An 18,469-nucleotide genomic window follows, 5' to 3' on the forward strand; every position below is an offset into this window, starting at 1 on the left:
GGATGGCTTGAGCCCTGGTATTTGAGGTTGCAGTGAGTTATGATGATGCTACCGTACTCTAGCCCAGGCTGAGTTCCAAGATTAGCAAATTGTAGACAGATTTTCCTTCGTAGTTTCTGAATGACTACACAGCTAATGAATTTTCCTGGTGAAGGACCCTACTACTTGAGTATCATTGCATTTAATAATTAGCTAGGGGCGGCGCCTGTGGCTCAGTCGGTAAGGCGCCGGCCCCATATACTGAGGGTGGCGGGTTCAAACCCGGCCCCGGCCAAACTGCAACCAAAAAATAGCCGGGCGTTGTGGTGAGCACCTGTAGTCCCAGCTACTCGGGAGGCTGAGGCAAGAGAATCGCTTAAGCCCAAGAGTTGGAGGTTGCTGTGAGCTGTGTGAGGCCACGGCACTCTACCAAGGGCCATAAAGTGACACTCTGTCTCTACAAAAAAAAAATAAGAAGAAGAAGAAAAAAAATAATAATTAGCTAGTGTGTGGCCGGGCACAGAGGCTCACGACTATAATCCTAGCACTCCGAAGAGGCTGAGGAGGGTGGATTGCTTGAGCTCACAAGTTGGAGACCAGCCTGAGCAAAAAGCAAGACCCGTCCCTACTAAAAATAGAAAAACTGAGGCAAGAGGATTGCTTGAGCCCGAGTTGGAGGTCACTGTGAGTTATGACGTTACAAAACTCTATCCAGGGCGACAACTTGAAACTGTCCCCCCTCTCCACCAAAGAAAAGAAAAAAAAAAATTAGCTAATGTCAGTTCGAGACTCACCTGAGTGACAGTGAGACCCTGACTTATGAAAAAAATGGAAAAACCCAGTCGGGTGTCGCGGCTGTGAACGCCTGTAATCCCTCGGGAGGCTGAGGCAGCGGGGTGCCTGCAGCCTGAGTCTGAGGTTGCGGTGAGCTACCACGCCCACTGCACTCTGCTCAGAGGCATAGGGTGGGACCCTGTCTCAACAACAACAAAAAAAAAAAGTAAAGAAATAAAAAATAAGCAATGAAAAAAAGAGGGGAAAAAAAGCAACGAAATAAAATAAAAAAGCCAAAAAAAAACGAAAAAAAATTAGCTAGTGTCTTTCTTATCTGGTAGGGCAAAATTGTTGAGATTCTGTAGTAATCTCTTACATTGGGTGGAGATTAATTTAGTAAATTAAGACATTGAGGCAGCTTGGTGGAATGTTCCAAATGTTGTCAGTAGGCCCAGTTCAGTTGCCCACTCTGACAAGTTAGAGATACCAAATCTAAGCTCAGTTTCCTAATTTACAAAATAATATTCAGGGTCTTAGTGCTGTGGTGAATAACAAATGAGGTTCTATGATTAGTGGCAGCTATTGTTAGGAATTGAAATCTCTACTTTAAGCCATTCTCTTTTAGCCTTCTTAATAATACCTAGCTGACTAGTTTTGAGTTTGTACCACTAAAAAATGACTTACAAAGGAATCAAAAGCAATTCAAAACCATTATGTATCATTTCTCTTGGGGATGGTTTTGGCTTTGGAGTGGTGCCTGTATTGAAACATGGTCCCCAAGCTCATGCCAATTGTACAAGCAAGTCAGGATGCTTTAAATTTGAGAGAGAAACAGCAACATGTGTCAGACCCAGTGCAGACTACTGGTCACAGTTTCATGGGGTTCATACAGTTCCTTTTTATGTCATATTCCTGCAGAGCCGGGTTTTGGACAATTGTGATAAAAAACAAGTATTTATGTACATTTGTTATACAGTAATACAAATTTTTTTGTTAAAAAAACAAGTATTTCTGAAAATCCCCTTGGAACAGGAGATGGAGGTTGTGATATCCAATCTGGTTCAAGGTTTGGGAAGTCGTATGATGCCCCAGAGACACTGAGTTGGTAGGACACCAGTAATCATCAAGTTGTTTGTCACCTGCGTACTAAACTGGATCTGAGAGGTATTTGTTTTGGCCTCTGGCGCTATGAAAACATGGCTGAAACACTAGAGGCCCATGGCTGAGCGGGAGCTTCTGCCTACAGCAGAGCTTTTTTGTGAGTTCTGATGATTTTAGTATTTCATGCCTTCATTTTGATTGTGATATTTTCCCCAAATGTTGTCAGTTTTATGTTTTGTTTTGTTTTGTTTTGAGACAGAGTCTCTGTCACCCTTGATAGAGTGTTGTAGTGTCACAGCTCACAACAACCTCAAACTCTTGGGCTCAAGCAGTCCTCCTGCTTCAGCCTTCCAATTAGCTGAGACTACAGATGGCTGCCACAATGCCCAGCTAGGGTTTTATTTTCCTTTTTTTAGTTGAGAAAGGGTCTTGCTCTTGCTCAGACTGTTCTCAAACTACTGAGCTCAGGCAATCCATCCACCTTGGCCTCCCAGAGTGCTAGGATTAGAGGCGTGAGCCACTGTGCCTAGACTATTTTTATGTTTGTTTATTTTTTCAAACTGTTGGTCAACTTGCAAAATTCGTGTTTATTTTTATAAGTACTTAAGTGATAAAAGGTGAATTACAGTATTCTAGGCAGTGTTCTGAGAGCTTAACAGATATTAACTCGCTAAATTATTATAGCATTTTAAGAAATTATAGTAAAACACACAAAATATATCATCTTAACCATCTGTGTTTAGTTCAGTAGTGTTAATAAACTATATGCAAATTGCTATACAACCAGTCTCCAAAACTTGTGCATCGTCTCCAAATTGCCATGCAACAGTAATTCCCTAGTTCCCCTCTCTCCAGACCCTGGCAAACAAACCACCATTCTGCCTTCTGTCTCCATGAACTTGACTCCCCCCTCGGTGCAGCGTATAAGTGAAATCATACAGTACTTGTCCTTTTGTGACAGGTTTATTTCATTTACCATAATATCCTCAAAGTTCATCCGTGTTGTAGGCTACATCAGAGCTTCCTTTTTAAGGCTGTGCAATATGTCATTGTATGCATTTACCCCATGATTATCCGTTCATTTGTCCTTGGACACTTGGGGTTGTCTCCACTTCTGACAGTTGTGAATACTTTGTGTGCACCATAGCGTTTTAAAGATGTGAATCCTGAGACATGGGGATGTTAATTAACTTGCCCAAAGCCAGAGGAGATGGTGGAATTGGGATGTGAACGCAGACAGTCTGGTTCCAGATTCTGTGTTCTTGGACCCAACATGTGGATAGAGAACACAGATTTTCTACACTTAAGAAATGGTTGCTGAGGGTAGCGGAGCTGAAGCTGGGCCCACTCGCCAGGACAGACCTCCAGATACTCTAGAGGTCTATGAGTGCAAGAAGTATTCAGGAGTGTTTAGGATGGTTTTGAACAATCGAAATCAAATGTCAACAGAAGAGCAAATAAATTGTGGTCTATTCATACAGTAAAAAACCTATATGGAGCTCTGTGTGTCAATATGGCCAAATCTCACAGCTCAACAATAGGCTGTTGAGGAAAAAAAGTAAGTTTTGAGAGGCTGTACATAGTAGACTACCCTTTACATCAAACTTCAAAATGTACACCAATGCCATCATTGTTTAGGGATATGGAAATATATAGTAAAAGTATTACAAAATGTTTTTGATTAAATACACCCCAAATGTAGTATTAGGTTGCCCCGGGGAGATGGGGAGGAGAGGACTGTGTCATGCAGAGAGACACAGAGGTCCTCAGTTGCATTTGTAATGATTTTTTGGGTAATGCTATCTTAATTTGAGTGGTGAATTACTATATATATGTGTGTGTGTGTATATATACATATATATATACACACACACATGCACATACACACACACACAGATATTTTTAAAAATAGGGACAGGGTCTCATTCTTGCTCAGGCTGGCCTTGAACTCCAGAGCTCAGGCAGTCCACCTGCCTCGGCCTCCCAGAGTGCTGGGATTGCAGGTGTGAGCCCCTGCACCCGGCCGAGTTGCTGCACTTGCATATTCCCTTCGGCACTGTGTTGTGCGTCTGAGATGCTGTTCAGGTTTTCCCGGGCACTGGACGGGGCGTGTGCTGACGTGTCTTGTGAACTCTGTTTCGTGCAGTCAGCTGAGCAAGCTGCAGGACATTTCCCTGAGGAACTGTGCAGTCAGATGTGCCGGTGAAAAAGGAGGAATTGCCAGAGTGTGTCCTAGTATCCTTTTCACTAAGAGCTCGTCATTGGACTCTGACCTGGGATGGAACCCTCGGGCCAGACCCTCTAGTGTCTGTATTCTCTGATCTTCCTAATACTCCGTGTCACATGGGCAATCTCAGCCAGACCCCTTTGGCTGCACATGTCCTAGCTTGACAACCCCAGACAATGCCAAACAAAGTGGAATCTCTAGAGGGGGGCTACTTGAAAGGGGGTGCTCTTGGGAGTGCTCTCGGGGAGCCTCTGCCTCTTGCCCATTGCCTTTCCCTTTTTCTTGCCCCGAGTGCAGACCGACTGGCCAGGGCTTTGGCAGCCTGATCTCTGCATAATTTATGCAAAAGATACATAGCAGCAGTTTATGATTGATTTTATCTGAGGGAGGAGCTAGATGTCAGATGAGGTAGCAGTGGTTAGTGAAATGTGCTGATAGTGTGGCAACAGAAATTAAAGCAGAGCTTCCCCACCCAGTGTGCCTGAAATCCCTTGGGAATGGCCTTGGGGGTCTGCTGGGACTCTGGGCAGCTGCAGTCTGAGTTGGTGCCTCTGCCGGTGAGCACACCCTCTGCTGACACCAGGACACCAAAGAAAAAAAACGAAAGAAAAAAGAAAAAACAAAATGGAAAAGCCGTTCTCTGCTCTTGGGCAGTGACAGACCTGGCAGCCGGCTGGATTCCGGCATGTGCTGGCATCAGCTGACAGTCTGGAGCCGTCCCTGCCTCTGCCTTTCCCGGCCCCTCGCAGAGCATTCTCAGTGGTTCCTGCCCAACACTGCTCCCTGTCCAACCAGCCCTCTGGAGTGCCGCCACTATTTTTGTAAGGAAACTTTCTCCATGTTTTATCTATGTTTGACAACTCCCTATTGCTTGGTGGGGAGTCATAAGATGGATTTTGGATTGAGACAGAGTTGTGTTTAAATTCATACTTGTTTGCGCAAAGTTACACAGTTATCTGACGACTCTGTGTCCCAGTTTTTTCTTCTTTGAAAAAGGAAAATAATCTAGCAGCTGGTCTGAAGCTGGGCCTGGCTGCAGTGCAGTGGGGATGGTGGTGGTTTGGTATCTTTCTTGCACCTTGGTGCCCTTCTCTCCTCACTGGCCACTTCTCCTCAGTGTCTTTTGCAGGACCCTTCTTTGGATGCAATTTTGGGAGTGACCCAAAGCTCAGACCCTGGACCCCTGGGACTCCCTTCTGGGGTGTGGTTGGCAACCTCACCCTGCCCCTTTCCATGTTTATCTATCCCACTGCTTGTTTGCCAGCCCTGTCCAGGTGGCCAGAGGTCATTTCAAGTCCAGCATGTCCACCACTAAGGCCCCTCACACCTGCCTGTCCTGTGGTCTTTCCCTCTCAGTAAATGACAGTTCCAGTTGCACAGGCCACAAGTCTTTTTTTTTTTTAGAGACAGAGTTTTACTTTGTTGCCCTCAGTAGAGTGCCCTAGCATCACAGCTCACAGCAACCTCCAGCTCTTGGGTTTAGGCAATCCTCTTGCCTCAGCCTCCCGAGTAGCTGAGACTACAGGCACCCACCACAACACCCGGCTATTTTTTTATCATTGCAGTTTGGCCACGGCCGGGTTTGAACCCGCCACCCTCGGTGTATGGGGCCAGCGCCCTACCCACTGAGCCACAGGCACTGCCCAAGGCCACAAGTCTTATAGTTATCCTCAGTGTCCTTTTCCTTACATCCCACACCAAAATCCATCAGCAGAGCCTGTCAGGTCCTCTTCTAGATTAGGATACCCAATCTGACGTCTCCGTTCCCCTCTGGTGCCACCAGTCTGGTCCCCTGCAGTCTGTTGCTCAACCCAGCACAGAGTGGCTTTGAAAGGCCTGGGTCAGATCCCACTGCTACTCCAAACCCTCCAGTATCTCCCATTGCAGCCAGAGACTGGCAGAGACTGTGGAGTGGCCTGTGAGGCCCTTTGTGATCTGCCCCAGGCCCACCGGAGCTGGCGGGTCGTGTCATAGGCTGAACCCAAAGAGCCTTTGTTCTTTTCAATCCTCAGCCCTTTTCCCAGTGCCATTCCTCATTTGCTTTAGTTCCCTGCTCAGGTGCCATCCTGTGAGAGCATGTGACACCCTCACACCCGCCTTCCCACATGCCTGCTCTGTTGCTCTGAGCGCTGGCCTGACACACCAAGGGCTCTTACTTGGCCCCTGCCTCTCCCTCACCGAGACTTTGCTCACTGCGATCCTCCTGGTCCTCAGTAATTCTTGTGAAATAGACCAGTGAATGGAGTGACTTCCAGACATTTCAGTGTGGAGTGTACGGTCTTCCTTTCTCTAGTCCAGTCCTATTCTTCTGTCTCTCTCAGCGGGGACCCTACTAAGCTGTGGCCATTCCTGACGCACGCCTCACACCTCTGCTCCTCACCAGCAGTCCCCTGGGCCTGCCAGCCTCACGCCTCTGCTCCTCACCAGCAGTCCCCTGGGCCTGCCAGCCTCACACCTCTGCTCCTCACCAGCAGTCCCCTGGGCCTGCCAGCCTCACACCTCTGCTCCTCACCAGCAGTCCCCTGGGCCTGCCAGCCTCACACCTCTGCTCCTCACCAGCAGTCCCCTGGGCCTGCCAGCCTCACGCCTCTGCTCCTCACCAGCAGTCCCCTGGGCCTGCCAGCCTCACGCCTCTGCTCCTCACCAGCAGTCCCCTGGGCCTGCCAGCCTCACGCCTCTGCTCCTCACCAGCAGTCCCCTGGGCCTGCCAGCCTCACGCCTCTGCTCCTCACCAGCAGTCCCCTGGGCCTGCCAGCCTCACGCCTCTGCTCCTCACCAGCAGTCCCCTGGGCCTGCCAGCCTCACACCTCTGCTCCTCACCAGCAGTCCCCTGGGCCTGCCAGCCTCACACCTCTGCTCCTCACCAGCAGTCCCCTGGGCCTGCCAGCCTCACACCTCTGCTCCTCACCAGCAGTCCCCTGGGCCTGCCAGCCTCACACCTCTGCTCCTCACCAGCAGTCCCCTGGGCCTGCCAGCCTCACACCTCTGCTCCTCACCAGCAGTCCCCTGGGCCTGCCAGCCTCACACCTCTGCTCCTCACCAGCAGTCCCCTGGGCCTGCCAGCCTCACACCTCTGCTCCTCACCAGCAGTCCCCTGGGCCTGCCAGCCTCACACCTCTGCTCCTCACTAGCAGTCCCCTTGGCCTGCCAGCTCCCGTTTCTTGATTTCCCATCCTGCTGGTTTACCCTTCCTTGACTCCCTGCACCAGAGGTGCTGGGTGTAGTAGTAACTGCTTCTTGGCTGAATCCCCAGATCACCCTTAGCACCTGTGAATGTTTGTCTGCGCTACCTCCGTCCTCTCTCTTGGAGATGATGCTGTTTATTTGGAGATTCCTGTAGGAGGTGGCCGGGAGTGTGGTGTGAGGCTTGATAAGCAGTGTGGAGGGCAGGGCCTGTGGTGCACTTTAGTGCTTAGTAAATCCGTTCTCATCGCTGCTTCCCCCTCTCCCTCTCGTTGGATCATGCTGGGATGGTTTAGCCTTACGACATTTGGTTCTTACTCATTTGGTTGTGAATATTTATCTCAAGTTCTGAGTTTGTGACGATGAACTTTTTAGTTTCTTAATGAAGAAATTAATCTCTTAATGGGTAATTTAAAAGATAGAAGTATTACGTGCTTCTGACACAATTTTAAGCAGAATAGAGGATATAAAGTAAAAAGTTTAAAATCCCATGCTCCCGAATCAAAGAATAACTGTTTTTATGTCTTTTATGAATCTTTTGCATTACTATTTCTTAACCTGTGCTTTTAGATATTAGAAAGGTAGATTTGTCAAAAAACTTGTTGTCATCGTGGGATGAAGTGATAAGTATCGCAGATGAGCTCAGAGGCCTGGAAGTTCTCAATCTCAGGTATGAACTGCTGGGTGCCTCATGGTCACTGTGAGACTCCTGGACTCTCCTTGTCCCGCATGGTGTCTGGGCAGTGAGGAAGGGGAGACAGGTGGAGCCGCCTGGGAGACATTTTAATTCAGGTAGATTTGGGCTTATTTCAAGTTATCTAAATTTAACTTAGTCTTCAGGAGCACAGGGATTATTACAGTCTTGCAAATGGTCATACGAAATGATTCATGAGTAAGGACTGGGTTTTGCTTCTGAACATGTGGGGGCTGAGGTGGGTTGACACTGAGCTGGAAGAGCTTCATATTTCTTGTAGCCTGTGGAATGCTGGGGAGTAGGGGAGGTGATCTTATTAAAAAGCAATTGTTTATTTGGAAGCTTCTAGCATTTAATTGTTTCAGGACTAAGTTCAATGGGATACTACATAGTTCAGTTTTGATAAGGATTTTTCACTAATATAACTATTTTTACTAATGTCACAGTTTCCCATGTCTTCCTGAACATTTGATTAGTTTAAATCTTAGGCCCTAACTTTTCCAAGGGTGTAGCCAGGCTTCCACTTTCACATTTGAACCAAGGTATAGTATAGAAGGCCTCAATTATAAAAGTTGGTGCTCTCCAACAGAATAAGCAGGGGCTCGCTGACCCATGGGGTCTGTTCTGGAAATGTGGGCTCAGTGCTTTTTAATGGGATCTTATCTCAAGATGACCATTAAGATCAAGAACTTTCTGAGAGTAGGCCATTAAGAGAATTTGAAGGACAGCAATTGATTTCAGCCATCCTTCCAGCCACAGGGCAGAGTCTGTGTTTAGAGAGACAGAATTTTAGCCCATGATCTAGCCTCTCAGCAGGACTCTTGAGACCAGGACTTCACTGTGCCAGTCCAGAGCCGTATCTCGTGATGCTGGAAGCTGACCTTACAGATGCCTGGGCTGTAGGTTTCAGGAAGTCTACAGCCCCAAATAGCCGCCCTAACCTTGTAAAATTATCTTTGCATGTCAGGTACTAAACAGTTGTATGTTATAAATACTAAAAATTAGCTCGCCTTGACTCACTGTTTTTTAATAAAATTTCATTTTTACTTTGAAACAAATCAAACCCCTCCGATTAAATCCCAAATTGTTGCTTTTGGTTTTTTCAGTTGGGTGTACCATACAGCAATAAGCACATTGCGTTTTCTTTTTCCACACAGTGAAAATAAACTGAAATACCCCTGTGGGTCAGCCTGTCTCCCTGGAACATTTTCAGCACTGAAGATTTTAGTCCTCAATCGAACAGGAATAACATGGGCTGAGGTAATTACATTTCTTTGGTTTATTACACAATAAATTTTTTTTTTATTTAATAGGGGTTATAGTACAAATGTGGCTTCATTTTATAAAGAAATACTATATTTAAGTAGAGCGTTGTATCTAGGAACACAAATGCTCTCAGGTCATTTTGGTTTGTTCTAGCATCTTTCCCTTTTTATTTATTTATTTATTTATTTTTGAGACAAGAGTCCCACTATGTCGCCCTTGGTAGAGTGCTGTGGCATCACAGCTCACAGCAACCTCAAACTCTTGGGCTTAAGCAATTCTCTTGCCTCAGCCTCCCAAGTAGCTAAAGATACCTACCATAGCGCTCAGCTATTTTTTTTGAGACAGTCTCTCGTGCTCAGGCTGGTCTTGAACTTAGGAGCTTGAGCAATCTACCCACCTCGGCCTTCCAGAGTGCTAGGATTACAAGCGTGAGCCACCACACTCGGTCTTCTCACGTCCTCTTCTTGTGTGAAGTTCATCTCCACTGTTGCATACAGCTGGGCTCAAAAGTGGACTCATGGGTCCTTGGCACAGCAGCACTTGGGACTTCTGTCTGGTACTGCTGTTTTCTGGCAGGGGGTTACTGACTTTACATACACTGAGTATTCCATTTTCAAACCAAGCACAGAAATACATTCCCAGCCGTGTGCGTCCATGAAATGCCACAGAAGCAGATAAATGAGAGACAGGTTTCCCTTTAACTTACGCCCTTTTAACATGCCCATGGCTATGGGACTTCATTTTTTAGGGCTCTTTCCTTATGAAGTACTTACTCCCTCTTCGGTATAGAGTCAGCCTTACCATAAAAAGGGCAGGTAGAAATTCAGGTGGTAGGCTGGGTGTGATAGCCCTGTAATCCTAGCATTTGGGAAGCTGAGATAGGCTTGCTTGAGCCCAGAGTTTGAGACTAGCCTGGGCAACACAGCAAGATCCCATCTGTACAAAAGTGAAAAAAATTAGCCGGGCATGGTAGCACATGCCTGCAGTCTCAGCTACTTGAGAGGCTAATGCAGGAGGATCACTTGAGCCCAGGAACTTGAGGCTACAGTGAACTATGATCATGCCACTGCAACCCAGCTTGGTGATAGAGTGAGATCCTGTCTCTTAATAATAGTAGTGATAGTTTGTCTAATTAACATGTTCTTTACAAGCCTAGATTAGCATCTAGAATTGAGGAAGGTATTTAACATCGGTTTCCTTCTTTTGATTGAACTCTCTCGAATAATAACAATGTGCTCAGTCAGCACCCCAGTCTTGACACTAACGTTGACAGGTTATGTGCTCCCATGGCATTAAAAAGTATGTGCTCCCATGGCATTAAAACACAGCCCTTTGGCATTTTAATTTTTTTTTTTTTTTTTGTAGAGACAGAGTTTCACTTTATTGCCCTCTGGTAGAGTGCTGTGGCATCACACAGCTCACAGCAACCTCCAACTCCTGGGCTTAGGCGATTCTCCTGCCTCAGCCTCCCAAGTAGCTGGGACTACAGGCGCCCGCCACAACGCCCGGCTATTTTTTTGTTGCAGTTTGGCCAGGGCTGGGTTTGAACCCGCCACCCTCGGCATATAGGGCCGGCACCCTGCTCACTGAGCCACAGGCGCTGCCCTGGCATTTTAATTTATTGCCCTTCACCACCACGCCGGGCCTGAAAGATAGTCTGAGTGAGCTGTGTGTGAGGCACTTCTTTCTGGCACAGTCACTGAGCTGAATTCCCGTGGAGGTAATGGTGGTGGCTACGTGGGAAGAGAGTCCTACAGAGGTGCTTAACTCTGAACTGAGTTTCCCTTCCAGGTGCTCCGCTGTGTCTCTGGGTGCCCAGTTCTTGAGGAACTACACCTTGAGTCTAATAATATTACCATTTCAGAAAGGTAACAAGGGTTTACTTAAATGCATCTGTAACTGTTTAGTCATTCTGAGTAAATAAGTGATCTTAATTATGTCTAACATTAATTTTGTAAGGATTTGTAAATAAGAATTAGAAAAGATGTTTATTATTCATTGCCCTCATGAATTAGAATGTCAACTAGAAGTTCACTAATTGGTTTTAATCAAGGGAAATGCAATCAGAATTAAGTATTTGTGAAGACATGAATTTTATTAGTTTTGTGTAAATATATTTGCTGTTTCTAAATGAAAGTTAATGTAGGTCATGTTATAAGGACTAAGTAATGAATTTTTAATTAGCATTAACTATTTAAGGTCAGTTTACTAAAGTCTGTTTCAAGCTTGCTCTTAAAAAAATTTAAAAATGTTGCTTATCTCCCTCTTTTTGTAAAACAAACATGAGATAATTTACAACAAAGTCTCAACTAAGAGGTTGGAATTAGTACAATTTTATTGTACAGAATAGTTTCGTTTATTATTCAAGCAAATGCAGATTTTTTTAAATTAAACTTTTAATTTTGAAGTAATTGCGGATTCACATGCAATTACAGGAGGTAATACACAGAGATCACTTGTACCCCTTACTCAGTTTCCCCCGTTGGTAACGAGTTACAGAACCCGGGGACAGTATCACGAGCAGGACACGGATGCCCTCAGGAATGCGTTCCCTCCATTTGCACTTTGTTTTTTTTTTTTGTTTTTTTTCCATTTGCACTTTGGTATCCACATATATCCCCTTGCCTTTCACCCCAGCCCTTCATCGTACCAAATGCAGGTGTTTTAAGGCTGTACTGTGAAATAATTAAGAGGTTAATTTTATTTTCCATTTAGGCCAATGGATGTTCTACAGACTGTCAAATTGTTAGACCTTTCTTCTAATAAATCAATTGATGAAAATCAGCTGTTTCTGATAGCGTATCTGCCCAGGTAATTTGCTCCTAAATGGCTGTTTTAGTAAGTGCTTAATAAGTTTTTAGTGAAAGAATTTTCATATGTCAGTATGATGAAGGCTTGGCCCCTTTCGCTCAGTGAGTTGGATGCTGGCCACATACACCAAGGCTGGCAGGTTTGAGCCCAGTCTGGGCTTGCGAAACAACAATCACAACTGCAACAAAAAATAGCCAGGTGTTGTGGCGGGCGCCTGTAGTCCCAGCTGCTCGGGAGGCTGAGGCAAGAGAAACGCTTAAGCCTAAGAGTTTGAAGTTACTGTGAGCTGTGATGCCACCGCACTCTACCAAGGGCAACATAGTGAGACTCTGTCTCAAAAAAGAAATATGATGGAATTCCTAAAGTGAGTAATCCACTTTGGGGAATTTTAATTTTAATTGATTCAAAGAATATACTTGTGAACCATATAGAATGGGGCTACGACTGTACTAGATAATTTGATAAATAATTTGGTGATAATGCTAAAAGTCAAATGTTAGACTTTGGGCAGTTAGACCATGTCTCTTTCCCGAGACCCTGACCCAGCAGTATAAGAGCTGTTAGACAGAATATCACATAGAGTCCACTTTACACGCCTTAAATTGAACTTTATGGTTTCTAAATATTTTACATGGAATGGAAACCCAGGATATAGGCAAAAAACTTATGAACTATGGTTGATGGCCCACAGCATTTTATGCTGTACTGTGTCATAACATTTAATATTTTTAATTTCAGATTAGAACAACTAATTCTTTCTGACACTGGAATTTCTTCTATACATTTTCCAGATGCTGGAATTGGTATGTAAGATCAGTAAGGTCTCCTCGCCCCTGTACTTTACCCTATTTCACTTACCTGGTGTAACTTAAGTCTCCTTTTTCTAGGATGCAAAACGTCCATGTTCCCAGCCTTGCAGTACCTTGTAGTAAATGACAATCAGATATCACAAGTAAGAGCTTCTTCAGAGTGTGCACAGCACATTATTGCTTATTTCTGCTCCTGGGGTGGAGTTTATAGGTTCCTATTTCTATTAAAAAATTTATTTAATTGAATAAGAAATGCTTCCTCAGAGTGAAATGCCTCATATAAAGTAAAAAATAAGAAAGAAATTAGTTTGGCTTGACACCTGTAGCTCAGCAGCTAGGGCTCCGGCCACATACACTGGGGCTGGTGGGTTCGAACCTGGTCCAGGCCTGCCAAACAACGATGACAACTGCAACAAAAAAATAGCTCAGTATTGTGGTGGGCGCCTGTTGTCCTAGCTATTCAGGAGGCTGAGGCAAGAAAATTGCTTAAGCCCTCAGAGTTGGAGATTGCTGTGAGCTGTAACTCCACGGCACTCTACCGAGGGCGACATAATACGACTGTCTCAAAAAAAAAAAAGAAAGAAATTAGTTTAATTCAGATTTAAGCAAACTGTCATTTTATTTTATTTTGGGAGACAGAGTCTCACTTTGTTGCCCTTGTAGAGAGCTGTGGCATCACAGCTCACAGCAACCTCTAGCTCTTGGGCTTAAGCGATTCTCTTGCCTCAGCCTCTCGAGCAGCTGGGACTACAGGCGCCCGCCACAACGCCCGGCTATTTTTTTGTTGCAATTTGGCTGGGGTTCAAACCCGCCACCTTCAGTATACGGGGCCAGCGCCCTACTCACTGAGCCACAGGTGCCGCCCACAACTGTCATTTTAAATGGCAGTTATAGAGTAAAAGTGTGCGGTTTTCCTAGAGTGGAGAGCTCAGTGCATGACAAAATTCTGTGCCACAGATTGGAACTAGGGACTTTGCTTTCCTGTTACTGGTTCAAATATGGAAGAAGAGTCTGAAGGCCTGTTTCTTTTCCTTCCTTTCCATCTGCTGTATTTCAGTGGTCATTCATCAATGAGCTAGACAAGTTGCCATGTCTGCATGCTTTGTCCTGTGTAAGAAACCCGCTGACCGAGGGAGACAAAACCACACAGACCACGCGGCAGCTCATCATCGCCAAGATCGGTCAGCTGAAGACCCTGAACAAATGTGAGGTGAGCGCTTTAAGCTAGAAAATAAATGATCAAAAAATGTAAAAAGAAAGTTGCTGTTGGAAAGGATCTGAGATGGCAGAGACACTGGGATGGCGGGTGTGGGGAGCAAAGCCCAGTTCGCAGGGCTGTCACTGGTGCAGCCCAACAAGCTGCTGGAGGACGAGGGGCAGCTGACCGAGACGTGCAGCAGACATAGGACCCACGGAATATTCAGTTTAACACTGAGATGATGCTTGCCAGCAACAGAAGCCTGGCAGAAGGAAGGCTTTTATACCAGGCCCAGATGGACACTGAAAGCACATTGGACCCAACAGTACCAGAACTCCAGGTTATCTTTGAAGCCTATCAGATAAAGAAGACCAAGTTTGATAAACAGTCTGGCAGCTTCCGTGGAGACCCTGTTAGCACTTCTTTAAGCAGACTTTAAGCAGAAGGGCCCAGGATTGGGAAAGACACCAAGGACATAGCAGAGAAGTTTCTGGATGGACATCTTCTTCTAGACTCCTTCTTTGATGTCTATCAGCGCAAACAGAAACTGGCCCACATGTGAAGTGAAAACCGGGAAGCTCCGGGAGATGGTGCTGAAGGGACCGAGACTCCCACAGGCTCTAGCCCCACTGCCTCCCAGGGTGCCCAAGCCCACATCTCCCACCATCCTGCCCTGTCCCAGAAGCCAGCGGGCCTCCCTCAGTCATGCCTGGGCATCTGCTGCCACCACTGTCGGTACCTGCAGGATGCTTAGCCACTTACCGCTGCCATGGGCTCAGGACAGGCCGTGCCCCACCCAGGATTAGTGTCCGCCCCTGCCCTTTGAGTGGGCCTCCTGCCTCAGCCAGGATTCTCTGCAGTTTGCGTCACCATTCCTGACAGCTCTGCCCCAGCAACCCCCACCCTCGCTGCCTCTGCACCAGCCAGGCTTCATCCTGCAGTGAGAGCCGGGCACAGGCTTCCCGGGAGATGCTTCCCGCCCACGTTGCTGTGAGGTCTGGCTGCTGTGCTCTGGTGCCCTGGGCCAGCTTGTCCGATTTTAGAACTGTAGGTCAGTGGGTAAAGTAGGGTAGCAGCCTGGGTTTTGTACACCAGGGCAGTTGTGTGCCTGGCACTCTTGGGTTGCATTGGTTTGCATTCTCAGCGTGATTTCTGAGTGTTATGTGTTTTGTTTTTGAGAAAGAGTCTCACTATGTCACCCTCTGTAGAGTGCCGTGGCATTACAACTTATAGCAACCTCAAACTCTTGGGCTTAAGCGATTCTCTTGCCTCAGCCTCCCAAATAGCTGGGACTACAGGCGCCCGCCACAACGCCCAGCTATTTTGTTGCAGTTGCCATTGTTGTTTAACTGATCTGGGACGGGTTTGAACCCACCACCCTCGGTGTATGTGGCTGGCACTGTAACCACTCCTATGGGTGCCAAGCCCAAGAGTGTTGTGTTGCTGATGAAGAAGAAACAAAGTCTATCTTATTTCCATTCAGAATTATGGTCTCTCACTGCAGTTTTATTTAAAAAACATTGTTAATGATTTTGTTTTATTTCCAAAGGACAGTTCTGTGCGCCTTGGCCTACTGGCCCGATAGCCCTGGTAAAGGGTGCTCAGCGTTAGCCTGTGGCTGGGCCACAATGTGCAGCTGCGTTGTGTTCCTGGAATCTGTTTGGAAGTCACCCCCCTTCCCTACCTGGAGCTTCTCATGCCTCAAAGCCATAAGCAAAGTTTGTACTTGGTCAGCTGCCGTGTTCAGAGGCTGGGAGAACAGCAGCCCAGGCTGAAGGAGGCCTGTGGGCTGGAGTTGATACAGGAAACTATTGCCAGCTCCCCCTCTCGCTCCTGCTTAGAGCCCGCCCCTAAGGGTTTCTATGAAGAAAAACTCCCCCAATATTTTTACTACCTGGTGATTTTCCTGTTTGTTAGGAAAGAAATCTTTTTTGACAGTCCCAAGACCATTCAGGGAAATTTTATAAAAAACAAATATTGCGGGCGGCACCTGTGGCTCAGTGAGTAGGGCGCCGGCCCCATATGCCGAGGGTGGCGGGTTCAAGCCCAGCCCCAGCCAAACTGCAACAAAAAATAGCTGGGCGTTGTGGCGGGCGCCTGTAGTCCCAGCTGCTCGGGAGGCTGAGGCAAGAGAATCGCTTAAGCCCAGGAGTTAGAGGTTGCTGCGAGCCGTGTGACGCCACGGCACTCTACCCAAGGGTGGTACAGTGAGACTCTGTCTCTACAAAAAAAAAAAAAAAAAAAAAAAAACAAATATTGCTGAGGCTGAGGTGGGTGGATTGCTTGAACTCAAGACTTGGAGACTAGCCTGGAGCAAAAAGCAAGACCCCCATCTCTACTAAAAATAGAAAAACTGTGGCAAGAGGATCTCTTGAGCCCAAGAATTGGAGGTTATTGTGAGCTATGATGCCACAGCACTCAACCCAGGGTGACAGCATGAGACTCTGTCTCAAAAAACAAAAAACAAACACCATTTTGAGCAGATAGAAATGCAGGAAATGCGATGATGTGATGCAGTTTCCTTTCTGCAGGCAGTGCGTGGTCACACTTGCCAGTGCCCTACTGCACCTTACCTTCACCAGGTGCCAGGCTCAGACACCTGCGAGGGGCTGCTCAGCATTCTCAGAAGGGCTTGTTCAAGTTCATTGTTTCCCTATAGGTTGAAGAAAAGTCTGGCCACCTTGAACCAGGATTCTCTTGGCCAATAATATTCCCTGCCTCTGGCTGGCTAGTGGCTGGGCCAGGGCCTGGCAGTGCTGTCGGTGTTAGGCAGGGGAGGCAGTAGGGTTTGGACAAAAGCCCACTTGCAGGATCAAGGGAGTGTCAAAAGAGGTTTCTGGCCACCTGAATTGCCTCTTCCATTCCCTCTGAGATCTCTCTCCATGTGCTGTGTGTGCTGACTGCCAGGTCCCAGCCAAGGAAAAGGCACCACGCACCTGTTGATAAGGCCTGTGTGCTCACTGGTTGGACTTCTGGCCCAGTTCTTGTCTGTTACCTCTGGCAGCCAGGGTCCAACCTGTGACCAGTCAGCTGGCTGTCGCCACAGGAACAGAATCAAGCCAGAGCTGACACAGGGTCTGTTCCAGTGGCCCACAGAGCAGGCCACCAAATTTTGTCCTCACTTACTGTGTACTGCTGCTTCTGGACTTTAACTGTGCTTAAAAGAAAACAGAGCTGTGAAGGATGATTCTCTGCTGCACCGATCAGGTGGGGCTTGCCATGTTCTGGGGATCTGGAGGAAGTGGTGCCACCCACCTTCAATACCTCTGCTGCCCGCCTGCTGCTGGGGACATTTGCAGCCCCAAGTGTGGGGCTGATATTGTGAGGGCTGCCAGGCTGGGCTCACCACCACTGTCCAGGGCCACTTTTAGAGCTTGGTTATAAAGCTGTAGGATCCTTTTAAATGTTTTTTAAAAAAAAAAGAACCAAAAGAGGATATGAGATGCATCTTTTTTCAAATGGTAGAATACTGTGGTTGTGCATTTTAGTAGTAATGTTCTTTTCTGACTCTTCAGGAGATAGCATTGCGCTTAGATCAGTGCAGAAGCCTGTTGCTCTACTGCCCCAGCCTGATTTATTACCGTCTGAGGAGGGGTGACGAATACTAGGTACTGTCATTTTCTTGGGGGGGAATGCAGGCAGAAAGAAGACAAAACCACAAAGCATATTTCTCCTCCTCAGCTGCTTCCCTGGGAAGTGGGAGGGAAGCGCCTTGCGAGCACTGGCCTGCACTCAAGGAGGGCACCTCCCGGCCACGCTCTAGCAAGTGACCCTAGCACCTGGCACAGTCCTGAAACTGGCTTGTGGGCAAACTACTTTCATGAAGAAAAATGTAAAACTGAAATTCTTTTTTCTTTTTGAATAAACACCTACGTTCTGTCAATGTCAAAGAAAGGTGAAAAGTGTGATGAAGTATTTTCTTATCCCTCTCAGTTTGATTCTTCTCTATGCATGGGCAGTGGAGGACAGGCTGCAGAACACAAAGGATGTGTCAGAAAATGTTCTTATCTCACACCAACACAGATACTACCCGAAGAAAGGCATGGAGCTGAGCTTGATTACAGAAAGGCTTTTGGAAATGAGTGGAGAAAGGCTGGAGGACATCAGGATCCAGACAAAAACAGACCCAATGAAGAATTCCTTGCAGCCCACCCTAGATACCAGCTGCTGTGCCTGAGTACGTGCCCGTATCAGGGGATGTTCTCAGTGTCGTTTTTGCTCTTCTTCCTCTCCTGGGGCTTCCAATACCCTTCCAAGGATTGTAGGGATTTTCCAGTAGTCCAGAAGGCTATTTAGGCTCCTGAACGGGGGAAATTTGCACTGGGGAAGGGAAAGTAATTCTTTTTTTTTTTTTTTTGAGACAGAGCCTCAGGCTGTCACCCTGGGTCGAGTGCCATGGCATCACAGCTTGCAGCAACCTCCAACCC

General features: G+C 46.7%; 1 protein-coding gene across 6 annotated transcripts in view; it reads left to right on the top strand.

Moving 5' to 3' along the window:
- The window catches only part of TBCE (tubulin folding cofactor E), a 105,425-nt gene that overhangs the window by 78,322 nt on the left and 8,634 nt on the right, over positions 1-18,469 (top strand). For all 6 annotated transcript variants that reach the window (XM_053604130.1, XM_053604129.1, XM_053604128.1 and 3 more), the window contains 9 exons: positions 4,001-4,089; positions 7,835-7,934; positions 9,116-9,218; positions 11,016-11,092; positions 11,940-12,035; positions 12,774-12,838; positions 12,923-12,987; positions 13,902-14,054; positions 18,066-18,219. In XM_053604130.1, the coding sequence (XP_053460105.1) occupies positions 4,001-4,089; positions 7,835-7,934; positions 9,116-9,218; positions 11,016-11,092; positions 11,940-12,035; positions 12,774-12,838; positions 12,923-12,987; positions 13,902-14,054; positions 18,066-18,219 (902 nt within the window). The remainder of the gene's footprint in view (positions 1-4,000; positions 4,090-7,834; positions 7,935-9,115; positions 9,219-11,015; positions 11,093-11,939; positions 12,036-12,773; positions 12,839-12,922; positions 12,988-13,901; positions 14,055-18,065; positions 18,220-18,469) is intronic.

Source organism: Nycticebus coucang, chromosome 10 (assembly GCF_027406575.1).
Source record: "Nycticebus coucang isolate mNycCou1 chromosome 10, mNycCou1.pri, whole genome shotgun sequence".
Classification (NCBI taxonomy): domain Eukaryota; kingdom Metazoa; phylum Chordata; class Mammalia; order Primates; family Lorisidae; genus Nycticebus; species Nycticebus coucang.